This window comes from Protopterus annectens, chromosome 6.part0 (assembly GCF_019279795.1).
Source record: "Protopterus annectens isolate FY-2018-M chromosome 6.part0, PAN1.0, whole genome shotgun sequence".
NCBI lineage: Eukaryota > Metazoa > Chordata > Ceratodontiformes > Protopteridae > Protopterus > Protopterus annectens.
The window spans coordinates 1,375,312,424-1,375,327,961 of record NC_056737.1 but is presented as its reverse complement, the minus strand read 5'-3'; the positions used below and the strand labels follow the sequence as shown (position 1 = coordinate 1,375,327,961).

At 39.2% G+C, this 15,538-nt stretch overlaps 1 protein-coding gene across 1 annotated transcript in view; it reads right to left on the bottom strand.

The window, feature by feature from the left end:
- Positions 1–15,538, bottom strand: part of SLC35F5 (solute carrier family 35 member F5) — a 1,937,586-nt gene that overhangs the window by 1,150,557 nt on the left and 771,491 nt on the right. The window contains exon 9 of the mRNA XM_044074930.1: positions 5,946–6,027. Within this exon, the coding sequence (XP_043930865.1) occupies positions 5,946–6,027 (82 nt within the window). The remainder of the gene's footprint in view (positions 1–5,945; positions 6,028–15,538) is intronic.

The window sequence follows — 15,538 nt, the reverse complement described above, 5'->3', positions numbered from 1 at the left end:
CCTTGGTTTACCAGGTAAAATGAGAAAAAACAGAATTTATTTATTTATTTTGACATTTGTTAACCAGGTTTGTCTAAATGAGCTTGAGCCCATTTTCAGTGGAGACCTGGGGGACAAAAGCTCCATACACAACACTTATCAAAGCAGAAACAACATAAGTGCAGAAAGTTTCAAATACAAAAACTCTATTACAGATGCAACAGGTAACTGTAAATACAAAAAAAAAAATCTCAAATACAATACAAAAATAAATCAGAAGGCAGTGAAGTAAATGATACTAGAAGGCATATGGTGGTTACTATAGTTACATATAAATCTCAGAATACAGTACAAAATAAAACAAATCAGCAAGCTCTGGAGCAAAGAAATATGAATTAAAACACTAGTGCAGATGGCAGTACAAAGGTGAAATAGAAAGGACACCAGAATAGTAGACTGGGTTATACTTAAAGTACTAGGGGTGGTTTAAAATGGATGGACAAATGGATTAAAAGACGGAGTAATAAAAGAGAAACACACAGTAAGAGAGTTAGGATGGGCTTTGGCAGGAGCAGATCCACGAGTTCAGCAGCATTTCTTTTACAGGTTTTTTTGAAGTTGTGGATACTGAATACAGTTGTGAAGGACAAAAAGTGTGTGTGTGTGGGGGGGGGGGGGGCTGTCCACAGGGATTAGTGAAAAATCATTAAGGCTAGTGGGACATTAGGGCCTGAGCAGCACAACAGTAATTAATTTGTGTTCTGTTTTGCAGACAAATGAATATGCATCGGTTCTGGTATCCCTACAGGGCAGCGGTACAAACCAGTGCCAACTTCAGAACAAAAAAGAAAAACAGGAACAGAAGTGAGGCAAAGAAAATTTAGTTAAAAAAAAAAATTCTAACCAGACTTCTTTTCTTTTTGGATGTGTGACTCCTACCCAGGCAGAGGAACAACAAACAGACCCCCTCCCCCATAAAGATTAAATGTTATCTTATAACATCATTTTGGTCTCGCAAAGGTTGTATGTTGCAGAAATTAACATTTCCATGTGCTTGGTTTGTGCTAGATCACCTATGCCCAGAGGGGAAATTTCTGTGATGGGCTGGGCTGATGCAACTGGCACACTAACACTGTTTACACAAATAGCTGACCAAGCCATAGCTAAGGGCAGCAGCCAGGCTGTCCAAAATCTGGAGGTAAATAAAACATATAAGGAATGGTTGCTTAACCAAAGGTTTATCAATAAATGTTGCATTAATCATACTTAAAACCTCATCAAAGACAGGAACAATCTAGGACAACGGTGTTTTTTTACAGAGATAATACTGAGGGGTAAGATGCATACTCAGGCAAAAGCAAGTGCAACTTAAATATTACCAAAGATTACATGTACCTTGGAGTGTGGCAGCAGTTTCCCATCTGCCTTGGTTGTCCAACAAAAACTTAACAGGCAAGTTTAAGTATCTGACCACCTGCATTACCTCTACCCCAACTGGTATGAACCCTTGAAAGAAGCATTAAGCCTTACTATATTTGTAGTAGCATGGCCTACATGTAGCTGCCAGATGATTGGTATGGATCATGTCACACAGGTCTAGTAACTCCAGCAATCACACTTCATAACTGCACAAAGGAAAGGCTAGGATGTTAAAAAGCACAGAAATATAGATACCAATCCTGTGGGCATACTGGACACCTCATAGATAGAACCATGATGAAGGGTATGCTAATGAAAAAGGACTGTGGCATATTGATTTAGGGGATGATGTTACAGCTGGGGCCGAGATTTTTCCCCCTGTACAGGATGGCCAAAGCTATCTGGGAATTAAGAAAGTTGTCCAGACTCTGAGATTTTAGCCAATGCTACCTTTTGAGCAATATCAGATAGCACAGAAAAAATGAAAGCCATGTCTACTGTGGTTCTGCAAAACAGAATGGCCCTAAACTATGTTCTAGCATGTGAAGGGGGGGGGGGGGGGGGAGTACATGCTCATACATTCCAGATAAATCTGAATCCATTCAAAATCATCTTGAAAAAAGTTCTAGAGGTTTCACAGGCCACCAGACCAAAGTACAAAGAATAACAGATGGAATGGTTTTACTCATCTATTCAAGAGTTTGAAACAGGCAATAACATTTCTAACTGCTGTACTTTGTGTTTAAAAGTTTTCCTGACTAAAGTTGCTAATCTAGCTGTAAAGCCTGTAAACGTCGTTTTCACTGAAGAATTAATCCAATTGTGAGTAAGGTGTTGACCCTCTTTCAGGGTCAATAGGGGGAATGGACAGATATTATACAAAATAAAAATTGTTTCTCCATTACATTTTAATGTAAAAATATCCTTGGGTGCTAGTTTCTTTTGTTAATAATGTAAACCACACTTTTATTCATTGTGTTGACTGCAGCTCCACAGAGTATCACAATCATATGCTTAATGTGCCAAAAAGAAAGTATCTGAATTAAACTAGAGCTAGCTGCTTATTATGCCTTAGTCTTCATGCAGACTGTCACATAATCATCTTCCATTTTTCTGCTCAGAACTGATATATGACAAAGAAGCATTTAAACTGCTGGCAGTTATGTTGCATTCCACTTGGAAACAAAGACCTTTAATCAGCTCAGTTGGAGCAGCAATTGAGTGAACTCTTTTACTGCATTATTGTTAGCAAAGTGAAATCAGAGTATTATTCAGTAAACTTTACTGACAAGACACCAACCCTGTTGTTAATAATGAAAGTTAATGTGACAAAATTATTAAAATAAAATAAAAATAAGACGGCGTGCTGAAAGATCTCAGGTTAGAATTACAGCTTTAGTTGTGTTTGGTTGCTGAACACCCCTGTTGTTACTAAGTGAAAGTTCTGTAATGGAATCTGAAAGGTGAACAGAAATGTAGCCTTTCAAAGAATAATAGCTTTATACCATGAGCAATCAGTGCCACAGTCTGCTGTCTTGCCTTATACTGTTTTCATTATGGTGCTGTCAAAAAATATTGCTTAGAATGTTGAGTATAATAATGGCCTAAAATATTCCTTTACCGAGTTGAAAATATATCAGAAGTAAATCCCGTATTTATTTCTCCTGCATACAGAATTTTTTGGCACTGGATGCAAGATCCCAGTTTAAACTCATACGCATTTACTAGTGTTTCAAAAGAAAGTTGTATATGTACTTTTAAAGCTGGAACCACAAAAGCTATGCATATTTAGTAGTTGATGGTCACAATACAGTACTCAAAAAAAAATGCTACAATACTTCCAATGGTTAGAGAAGTGATCCATTATTGTTAGCTGCCACCAGTAGATTCACATAGCCATTTGGAAGTGCTGCTTTTGTCCTTCACTTCACAAATAATGCATATTTTGCATTTTTGTCAAATCAACACAGTGTGCAACTGAATCACATCAGTATATACTTATAAAATGATTTCTGTGGAAAAAGTAATACACTTCTGTCATTTTATATTTTATAGCACAATGCACATATTTTAATTGTTCTGAGAGGCATGCCCATATCTGAAATGGTTATCCATTTGTTGTAAAAGCTGTTATGCTATGCAACATAAAATAAAAGTGGAATTAATGGGTCATATCCTAAAACTTTAATAAAACTATACAGTAACAGAGTCAAAATCATCAGTCTGATGAAGCAGCTGTTGCTGCGAAAGTGCTTACTGTTTTTGTTCTGGGATTAAATTCTTGAATTTTACTGCTGTGTTCCGCTGCCTCCTTTGACTGTGTTACTGTACGATTTATTTTTTGGAGGACCGGTTTACCTACACCATAGTCTTTATTCTTTGTTGCTTTAATAAAAATATCTTGCAGAAGTATGAAAGACCATGTCATTTAAAGTTAGGGTGGAAATCAAGCCAGAATGGCCATTGTAAATTTTCAGATTGTAAAACTAAGAGTGGTGACTACTGAATAAAAGTCAGCACAATTTATAACAGTCCATATTAAGTTGACTATCCTTGTGGCTTCTCAAAAGTAAATGACAATCACCTTACAGTCTCAGAAAAAATGAATGATCCCCAGCTTTTTTTTTTTTTTTGTGTTAAGCTGAAGTGCTTGGTATAAGGACTTTATAAGCCAATGTTTTCCCAAACTAAATATAGTGATCTTCTGGTATCCCTCGTCTCTTTAAAAATGGTCAAAAAAATGATTATCAGGGGCCGTGTGTGCTGAAGTTATTTTTAACACTAACACGCACACACACGCACACACACGCACACACACGCACACACACGCACACACACGCACACACACACACACACACACACACACACACACACACACGTGACAAAAGGAGGTACTGTCAAGCACAGCTAGCTAGAATGTTGTAAATAATCATATGTCATTCGTGAATGTCAACATAATTCATATGTTTGTGTTACGAATGTATTAGAACTGCAAGTTGTCTGCATATCAAACTGCTGGTACAGTGTGTTGAAAAGGTTTGTAAAGTACTGAGCTTAAAGATGTATCCACAGTGTAACCTACTGGAAAAGAACAAAATGTATATACACTACTGCAACTGTATAAATGTATATATTTTAAGAGTGGAAACTGGAACACAGAAGGTTAACTTGCAAAACTTCAGAAAAATAATTGAAATTACATTTTTATAACTGCGCCATAAAAGATGGTTTAAATGCAGTAAGGAGACAAGATGTCTAAAACTACGGAGTCTTCTGCATTGTCTTGAAACTGTTTTATTGTTTTATGCCTTTAAGCAGCTGCAAAGATCCGAGGGCTATATATTTTTAAGAGGTAGACCCTAAAGGCTGGCAGTTTCTAGCAATAGGGGTTTAGTTTGGGAACTAAAGTCAGATGATAAGAAGTGATGTCATCCTAACAAGCTAACCCAGCAGTAATAGTGGAGATATTAATTTGAGAAGTCTCAGAGAGACAGAGTATTCTGTATTTTGTCTTAGACCTGATAGCATCAGCTGGAAGACCCACTCACCACATCTGTCTTGCCTGGCTCTGTAAGCAAGTTAACTAGGGTACAGTAATTTCTCTTAGATACAGACAGGCATATAGTGAAGTATAGCTTAGATGTTTCCTTTATTTATTTGAGACTGTCCTGAAATGTTGTTTTAAATATTTCCTGTGATTTTGAACTCTTGACGTAAATGCGATTATTTAGTATTTTCTTGTTCTTTTATTATTAAATATATTTAAATCTATCACTGTGGCTGATGTTTGTGAGACATATTTAAGTTCTGAGAGTACTTGCATATTTATTTGGTGATACTGTGGGCCACTCCCAATAGCCTTGCTCTTGGTCAAACTACCACTTGTACTGATAGTAATATTACACAGCAAGATTGGATACCCTTTGTTATGGGCCTTAAAGTAGCTGATAAGGAGTGACTGTTGGCAGTAATAACTACCTTATAGTCTGTGCAGAAGGGGGCATAGCTAGTAAACCTGTGCCAGTCTTTCCGAGGTGGGTGTTTGTGTGTATAAATCAAACCTGAAAGAGTGCATGTGTCAGCTACTTGGGAAAAGACATGAAGCACTGGTTGGACAAAGAGGGTGCTAGAGGCCTTGGCTTGGTCACTCGGCTGAGATCTCAAGTCTATAGCTGTGCCAGTAGACAGTCTTATTGGGGATCTGCAGAGCCCCAGACGGACTGTGGCCTCTTGTGTGCTCTTAAGGGAATCTGTACTTGATGCAGAGAGCTGTATCTGGAAATATTGTTTGCATACCTGTCATCCTCCCAGTTTGTACGTCCGCCAGTGTTGCCAGTGGAGATGATTGAGGCTCCTTGATTACTGGGCCAGTGGTGGGGCATCACATATATATATATATATATATATATATATATATATATATATATACTGCTCTTTAATGTAAACCACCATACCTACATACATTTTTAATATGGCCTGAAAAGTGCTTTCTCCAGTAAACCTGCTAAGTAAAATTTAATGTGAAAAAAGAAACAAGTAACACTTACCAGAGGTTGAAGACAACATGTTCACAATTGCTACTTGTGCCATAGAAAGTGCTTCTTGATATGAAAAGTTGGCCAAAAACCACTGCAAAGAAGTGAATTTTACAATGTGTTACATATATTACATTGCTGTAAGGTGTGTGATTTTTAAAACTACAGCATTCACAGCTAAGCCTGTGTTTATGAAATACAGTACAAATAGAAAAGCATTAAACACAGTAAAAAAAAAAAAGCCTGCAAAAAACCCACACAACAAAGGAAGTAAAGCAATGAATTGCTGCTGTTCAAGCAGGTACATGACAAAGGTACAATAAAAAAAACAGCTCTATGAGACATTTTCCAAAAAACGTTATCTGTGCTAGTAACACAAGAGTATATCAAATAAGGTACACTGCATATACTTTCTACAGTTATAATGGTATGTGAAGTTGCCAATGTTCTCCCTAGCAGTAGTCCAGAAGACAACGGGCATAAATAATGTTACCCATACTAACAAATTATACTGAAGGTTAGCAGTCAGACTAGTACCACTAGCATCTCTGGCAAAAGTGAAAATGTACTACACTCAACTACTCACATTTATTTCACAATGACTGGCACAGACAAATCACGTATTTCACATACTTCATGCTTCAACATATACACTGTAGAACTATTATGAGCAAGTAAAAATTAGTCAACCTGTACTTCAAGAATGGTATTCACTTATGTCATTGAATCAATTACACACCAACGCATTTTGGCAACAAACAAAAAAAGCAAACCACCTGAAAACACAACCAAAGACAGCTGATACAGGTACTCTTCCTAAAGGTAAGTGTAAAGCAGGAGGGGAAACAAAAGTATTACCTAGGTAACATCACTGAAGAAGTGTAGACAATTCAGCACTTATCAGTAATGGCAGAGAAGGGCTGTGATGCATCCACTGCAATAAAAGAAGTCAGCCAGCCTTGGCCTGGATAACAGGGAAACTACAAGCGACTGATAGAAAGCTAAAATACTGCATGATTCAGTGTGAGACAAAATTTGAGGACATAGAAAAAAGCTTTCACACTGAACTCTGATGACATTAATGATATGCTGAAAGAGCAAGCATATTTACACATTTTGGATTCTCAAGTAAAACTGGAACAGTTGGAATCCCATATTACAGACTTGGAGGACCAGGAAAGAAGAAAGAATTTGCAGAGTACGCATTCCAGAGAAAGAGAAGGGTAGAGACAACAGGTTTTGTATAATAAAAAAAAAAAAAAAAAAAAAAAAAAAAAAAATTTAAAATTACTAGTTGAATGGCAAATATGGCACACTGCACTTATTTTCCAGGTAAAGCTGTTAAAATTCATCATTAATTAAAAAAATCAACCTCTACTTCAAGAATGGTATTTGCTTATGTCATTGAATCAATTACACACCAGTGCATTTAGACATATGTATCCATCATCAGATAATAGTTCATTTCCACTTGTGCTTTAAAGGAACGCCTGCTGTCACAAAGTTGGAGACCAAGGAGAAAACACAATTTTTATCAAGCAGTACTAAAGTGTTGAAACATAAAAAAAGGTCAGATTAATCCCAGTCGTACAATGGTGCTGCTCAAAAAAGTTGAACTTTAAAGTGCTTTATCCAGCATACATCAGGCCTGTTTTCCTACAGGGTCTACGACATTTATGGACATGATCCAAATATCTGGTGCAGTGTGAACAACAGAAGACCAGGAACCAAATGAAAAATGCACCAAAACAAGCCTGTATACGAACTCCATTTATTGCAGTAAAAACACACCAAGATTAAGCACTTTCATCTTTCACATAGAAGACTTCATCAGAATAAAGCACACTGCTTAATCTTGGTATGTTTTTACTGCAATAAAAGGAGTTTGTATACAGGCTTGTTTGGTATGTTTTCCATCTGGTTCCTGGTCTTCACATTTATGGACATGGAAGACACTATCACAGTACTGGGAGCGCCATGAGCTGGGTTGGGGGATGGCTTAATGGTCAAGGCGTTTACCACACAAACTCATAATGTAGGATTTTATTGTCAAGGTTGGGGAAACTGGCAAGGCTTGAAATGGCCCACAAAGGACAGCTAGCCTAGTATTTATATGTATTTATGTGTGTGTGCATGTTTGTGTGTGTATAGACATCTATAGATATTTATACACACACACAAATATATATATAGATATAGATATATATATATATATATATATATATATATATCTATATATATATATATATATATGTATATATATATATATATATATATATATATATCAAAAATATAAAAAATATATATATATATATATATATATATATATATATATATATATATATATATATATAAAATATATATATATATATATATATATATATATAAAATATATATATATATATATATATATATATATACATATATACATATATATAGGGCTACCTTGTTTGATCAAAACTTCGAAACTCATATGGCCAAGACCATACGATCAAAGTTTTGAAACTTGGAACACTTTGAATTGAGATTGTACAGCGTGGAACAAAAGACTTAGTTTTCCTCACTGTACTGTGATCTCTGAGTCGGTATATTTAAGTAGCAGGGGATGTAGGGGGTGCAAGAAGACTGAATGCTGTAATTAAATCAAAAGGTGCTTCAACAAAGTATTAGTTTAAGGGCGCACTCACTTATGCAACCAGCCTATTGTACATTTTTTAGTTTTTATATTTTTTTCCCCTAACAGATTTGTTTTTTAATTGAATTGTACAAGTTACAGGTCACATTAAAGGTAGGAAGTTTTGAAATGCTGTATTGTGGTCTCATTTTTTTATATCACAAAAACCTGGCATTATAACAGGGGTGTGTACACTTTTTATATCCACTGTACATAAACACACGTGTATATATATATATATATATATATATATATATATATATATATATATACATACATACATACATACACACACACACAGATACACACACGTATATATAGCACACATTATATAATGTATATATGGAACCCCATCAGTTGATCATGTTTTCAGAAACTCTAAATTCATATTCTGAATTCATACAGTCGAGTCCATATGATGAAGTTTTTGAAAACCCTTAGCTTTTGAATGGAGATAGTACAGTTTTGTACCTACCATAAATGTAGATGTTTGAGTGTTCACACTGCTGCAGTCATCATTACTTGGGTTATCCTGCCGTCAGGCGGTCCCGTAGTCGGCCAGAGTTCCAAAGTCTTGGTCCGGCGTCAGTTGCTGTCGCTTCTTCCCTGATGTCAGTGCGCCAGGGGTATATAAGAGGCATCCAACGCCATTTTCTTCAGTTTTTCTTGCCCCAGATGTCAGGTGCCCCCAAGTAGGTAGGCAATACATATTGCTAATAAAACATATAAAGGAAATAAAAGGAATACCTTCAGTGACAAGCAAATACACCACAAAGGTTGTAAAGGATAGAAAGGTATAGAAAAGTTCAGCTAGGTCAGAGAGGATGGAGGGAGGGTAACCTGGACTGCAGCAGTGTGAACACTCGAACATCTACATTTATGATTGGTACAAAACTGTACTATGTTCATCGTGTTACACTGCTGCAATCATCACACTTGGGTTGAATCCCAAAGCTAAGGATGGGCAGTGGAACTAAACAGGGTTTAGAGAAGCTAGTATGCCCTGCAGAACTGAGAGTACAGAGGTAAGTGATGGTGCTTGGTGAAGGTGTGCACTGAACTCCAAGTTGCAGCCTCCAAAATATCCTTGGTTGACACCCCTCTGAGAAAGGCTGTTGATGTTGCTGTAGCCCTGATGGCATGGGACCTAATGTTACCAGGTACAGATTTCCCATGGTGTGTGTAGCAGAAATGGATACAATGTCCTATCCATTTTGAAATTGTCTGTTTTGAGATAGCTTTTCCTTGTGATCCTGCAGCATAGGATACAAAGAGCTGGTCAGATTTTCTGAAAGCCTTAGTTTTATCAAAGTAGTAACGTAATTGTCTGTGAATGTCCAAAGAGTGTAGGAGCCTTTCCCCTTTGTTCTGGGGGTTTGGATAAAAGGTGGGCAAATGAATGGTTTGGTTTAGGGCCACACTGGATACCACCTTTGGCATAAAGGAAGGGTTAGTTCGTAAAGCGACTCTGTCTTGATGAAAAATGATGAAAGGCTCCACTGCCATTAGGACCTGTAGCTCAGACTCTTCGTGCTGAAGTTATTGCTAGCAGCAAGGCAGTTTTCCATGATAGAAACTGTAAATCAGCTGTAAAAGCTGGTTCAAAGGGCGGTAGTGGAAGCTTTTCCAGAACAAATTTGAGATCCCAAGTTGGTGTTGGTGCTCTCCGGGGTGGTCTTATGTTCTTAGCCCCTCTGAGGTACTGTCTTAGTAATGGATGTGAAAATATAGGAGGATCCTTGTTGTACTGAGCTGAAATAGCTGAGGCGTGGATCTTAATAGATGAAAAAGAAAAAGTCCTTTGTGCAACATCTCAGTTAAATATTGTAGAATCTGAGGAATATTTGGGACAAGGGGATTTTGGCTTTTAGCCTGGTTCCAGGCGCAAAATCTTTTCCATTTGTAGGTTTTCATGGTGCTGGGCCTCCTGGCCTCCAGAATGACATCCATAACAGCTTTAGAGAGAAGTGTTGACTGGTTGCTTAGGTAATTTGCCATGCAGCCAGATTTAAAGTCTTGAGCTGGCTGTGTAGAATCTGATTGTTTTGCTGAGTGAGCAGGTGAGGAATTTGAGGCAAAATCCATGGTGGGCCTTGAGCCATGTTCATTAGTATTGGATACCAGTGTTGGCGTGGCCAGTCTGGAGCAACGAGTATCATTTGTGGCCTCTCTAATCTGGCTTTCAGCAGCACCTTTGCCAGAAGAGGCAGTGGAGGAAAGGCATACACTGTTAATATTTTCCAACTGAATGAGAGGGCATCCACTTTCCAAGCTAGTGTGTGGTATGTCCTTGTGCAAAATGTCCAAAGTTGGTAGTTATGGGGGTTGGCAAACAAATCTATATCTGGGCGCCCCCATTTTTGAGTTATCATTGCGAATACTTGTGGATCTAGTTTCCACTTGTGAGGATCTATAATGTTTCTGCTTAGATAGTCTGCCAATGTGTTTTTCTTTCCTGGCAGGAATTGTGCTTGTAGGTGAACTTGGTAGGTCAGTGCTGTGTTCCACAAGGTCATTGCTTGCCTGCATAGGGGGTAGGAATGTGTGCACCCTTGCTTATGTACCACATCACTGTGGTGTTGTCCGTCTTTATTACGAGTTGTCCTGGATGTAGGAGGTCCTTGAAAGCTGTTAGGGCATTTTGTACAGCTAGCATCTCTTTTTGATTAATATGTAGATGCCTTTGATCTGCAGACCATTTGCCTTGAATACACTGTCCTGCCATGTGTGCTCCTCAGGCATAATCCAATGCATCTGTTGTTATAGTTTGCCTGGCTGTGGGTAAGGTAAAAGGCTGACCCTTGTTGAGGTGACATGCCTGAGCCCACCATAGAAAATCCTGTTGAAGGCAGGGAATGAGTGGTATTATTGTTTCCAAGCTGTGGCTGTGTTGAGTCCATACGCTCTTCAGGTACCATTGTAATTTCCTCATATGCAGTTTTGCATATGGTATTAGTAGTATGCAAGATGCCATGAATCCCAAGGCCTGCAGAATTTTTCTTGCAGGGAGTTGGGTCTTTGTTGCCATCATTTTGAAGTATTGAGTCAGTTGTCCTTGCTTGTCGGGCGTGAGATAAGCCATCTGGGCCATTGTATTTAAGCTGGCACCCAGGAATATTATGTTTTGTGAGGGCACTAGTTTTGACTTCTTTTCGTTTACTGTGTACCCTAGGCAACTTAATAGGTTTTTGACAAACGCCAGATGCTTTAAAAGAATGTCCTTGCTTTCTGCTTGAATAAGGCAGTCGTCCAGGTATGGATATATTTGAATTCCGCTTTGTCTTCAGTATGCAATTACTGGTGCCAGGCATTTTGTGAAGACCCTGGGCGCAGTAGATAAGCCAAAGGGCAGTGCAGAGAATTGGTAATTGGTTGAACCTGCTATAAATCGGAGGTATCTTCTGCAATGTAGTCTGATAGGGACATGCAGGTATGCCTCCTTGAGATCCAACGTTACTAGCCAATCCTTCTTGCCCAGCATGGGAAGAAGTTGCTGTAGTGTTAGCATCTTGAATTTGGGTACTTGCAGATATGTATTTAGAATTGAGAGGTCCAGAATGGGTGTCCAGGCTTTGTCCTTTCGGGGAACTAGAAAGAGTCTTGAGTAAAATCCTTGTCCTTGCTCCTGTGTAGGTACCTGTTGAATGGCTCTCATATCCATGAGAGCTGTAATTTGTTTTTGAGCCTCTGCCCATTGATTTGGTGGCAAGTTTGGCATTCCTTTTATCCTTGGTAAAGTGTGAAAGTGGAATCTGTTATCCTTGAGAAACAATATTTAGGACCCATTTGTCTTTTGTGATGATGTGCCAGTTGTCGGCAAAAAGTGCTAATTTTCCTCCCAAGAGGGATTTGCTTGGCAGTCTGAGGGGTAAGTCATTATGTTTGTCTTCTGATAGCTTGAGACCTGTCTTCTCCTCCTTTTTGGGTTGTGGCACCCCATTGTCGAGGCTTGTAAGAGCCTTGTGACTGACCTCTGCCCCTTGGGCATCTGTATTTGCCCCTCTGTGGTCTGTCAGAAGCTGGAAAGGACCAGTTTTTGGTTGGCCAATTTCTGCTGAAACGAGGGGGTTGAACCTGTAAAAAAATCCTTGACCATCTGCATAGATTTTGCCTTATCCTCCATTTTCTTTAAAACCTCTTCTGCTTTTACACCAAATAAAACATCCTGCTGTAAAGGTGCATCAAATAACTTTGCTTTAACATGATCAGGTAAAGTTTGTTCTTTTAACCAAGCATGCCTACGTATGACCGACCCTGTCACTGCTGCTCTACAAGAAGCTTCCAATGAATCAAATCCACATTGCAAAGTATGTTTTCCCACTTGTTCAGCTGCATGCAACAAATCTTGCATTTCCTTGTAATCTGGCTGCTCTGTATGTGTGATCATTTTTTGTTTTAATTGAGACATCAAATACTGCTGATATTTCAGCATGTGAAACTGGCAATTTAAGGCTCTCATAACTAGAGTAGCTGAGGTATATACTTTCTTTCCCCATCTGTCTAGTGCTCTAGAATCCCTTTCAGAGGGTACAGGATTTTTAGCAATAGAGGCCTTAACCCCTTTGGGACCCTGGGAAATGGTTTCTGGGTCAGCAACAGGGCTTTTATATTGGAATTTGTGTGAGTCAGGGACTCTGTAGTACCTGTCTGGTTTGGCTGGTGCAGGAGGTAGTGAGTCTGGGTTAAGGTTAGATTCTGAATAAACATTATCTACGATGTCTAACACGGGTGGAATAGCAAGTGGTCTGTGCTGGGGTAGTAAAAGGAACTCTCGGAGCCTTTTCTTAGAATCAGAGTAATCCTGGCCCTCCCAGTGGAAATGTTCCCTCATGGTATGTAAAGTTTCCCCAAAAGAGTAGTCTTCTGGGGGAGATGCTGAAGGAATAGACTCTTCAGCATCAGAGTCTTCATAAGAGGGAAAAGAATATTCCTGTTCCTCAGAAGAATCTGAGGAAATTGAAACCTGGTCAGAGGAAGCGTAATCCTCCTCCTGTCTTGGCCTTTTATCAGGAGGGGGATGGGAACCCCTGATTAGGGTAATTAAATCTTCAGCCATCTTAAGCATCTGTTTCTTAGGCATGGGGCCTTGTACTGGAGACTGCTGTACAGTCTTTTTTGCTTTTAAAGGAGTTTTCAGCTTTGCATAGGATTTAATAGCGAGTGTAGTCTGTCTGAAGACACCTTCTGCAACTGAAGGCGTTTTAACTGCACCGGAATCTCCTTCAGCCATGGAGTCGGAAGGGCCTAAAGTTAAAGGCTGTGGAGGCCTAGTAATCTCCGCTTAGGAATCGGATGCCACCTGGGGTTCTAAATCAGCGGTCATCAGGGGCTGCGTAAGCACCTCACTGAAAACTGGAGAACCGGCGACTGGCCCAGCAGAGGCCTCGGAGTCTGGTTTGGGTCTCGGCTGCCTGTCCTTATCTTTGCGTTTTTTATGCATTCTGGTCGTCGGTTGTTCCGACGGCATGGTATAATTAAATTTCCTACCAAAATAATGTCGGGCAAAATCAAACCGACTTTTAATAGTTTGTTTATTAAACCTAGCACAAAACCGACAACCTGTGACGTTGGGGTCTGGGCCTAGGCAAGGAATACAATAAGAATGAAAGTCCTTATGAGGTATTTGCTTCCCACAAGAAATGCAACTGTTAACTTTTTCTGACATCGGACCCCAACGGGGTATTTAGCTTTACTGAAGACTTCGGTCTGAAATTCGATTTGAAAATCTCAGGAGTCGGACGACCGGCACTTGCGAACTGTTTCTGCTTCGGGCACCGCGCGGCAAGAAAGACTGAAGAAAATGGCGTTGGATGCCTCGTATATACCCCTGGCGCACTGACGTCAGGGAAGAAGTGACAGCAACCAATGCCGGACCAAGACTTTGGAACTCTGGCCAGCTGCGGGACCGCCTGACAGCAGGATAACCCAAGTGTGATGACTGCAGCAGTGTAACACGATGAACATCGTGGTACAGCAAGGATTGGGAAATTTACCGTTTTCTTCATTGTACTGCGATCTTGGAGTTGGTATATATAATTTGCAGGGGGTGTGGGGGGGTGCATGGGGGGCTTGTGCCCCTGCATAAACATAAAAATGTAGACTTTTTTTGTTGTTGTTGATTTCGATGTTCGAGTTTTCAGAAACTCGGTCATATGGTCTCGTTTGCATGAATTTCAAGTTTCTGGAAACTCGATCATCTGACAGCTCCATATTTCCTGGTATTCAGAAACTGTCTCAAGGCGTAAAATATTAAGTTGATGCAATGGCAAATGGAACAGACAGAGGTACAACGGGCTTCTTTCTCTCAGTGCATAACTTATAACAGGAGCAAAAATATGCAAGGTTATAATAAGGCAGGTCGACTGCAACACTGTTACTGCAGCTGCAAAGGAGGAGGACAACGAATAAATGTACATGACAAAGTCTATAGCAGAACAATGCATAAGTAACTGCTCCAGGAAGGGCAGCAATTTAAAAGAATATTGTGCAAGAGCCATATCAGAATCAGGACAAAAATATCCTTAACAGTCTCCTGCATATTTTTATTTTAACTAAAAACACAGTTAAAAATGGACAATAATAAACAGCTGCACCTAATATAATGTCAAAAGTACAGCTGCACAAATCTTACTTAACTATAACTGTAGGTGATCATATAACAGACCGCCTTACTGGTTTTTGGATTGTAGTGCTCTGCTACCCTCCCACTGACAGACTACCAAAACTTAGAGCCCCTACAATTGCCTGTCTGTGGTTTGATGGACCAATCACATGGCAGTACACAGACTGCCTTTCAGACTGACAAGCAGGATCCATTCAGTTTTTGAGGATCCAGCAGGAAGAGAACAGAAGAAGAAATCACAGGCTTTGGGAGCACCTAATGTTCCAAACCAAAAACCACACACAAGAATAAAGGCAGCTGAGCATAACT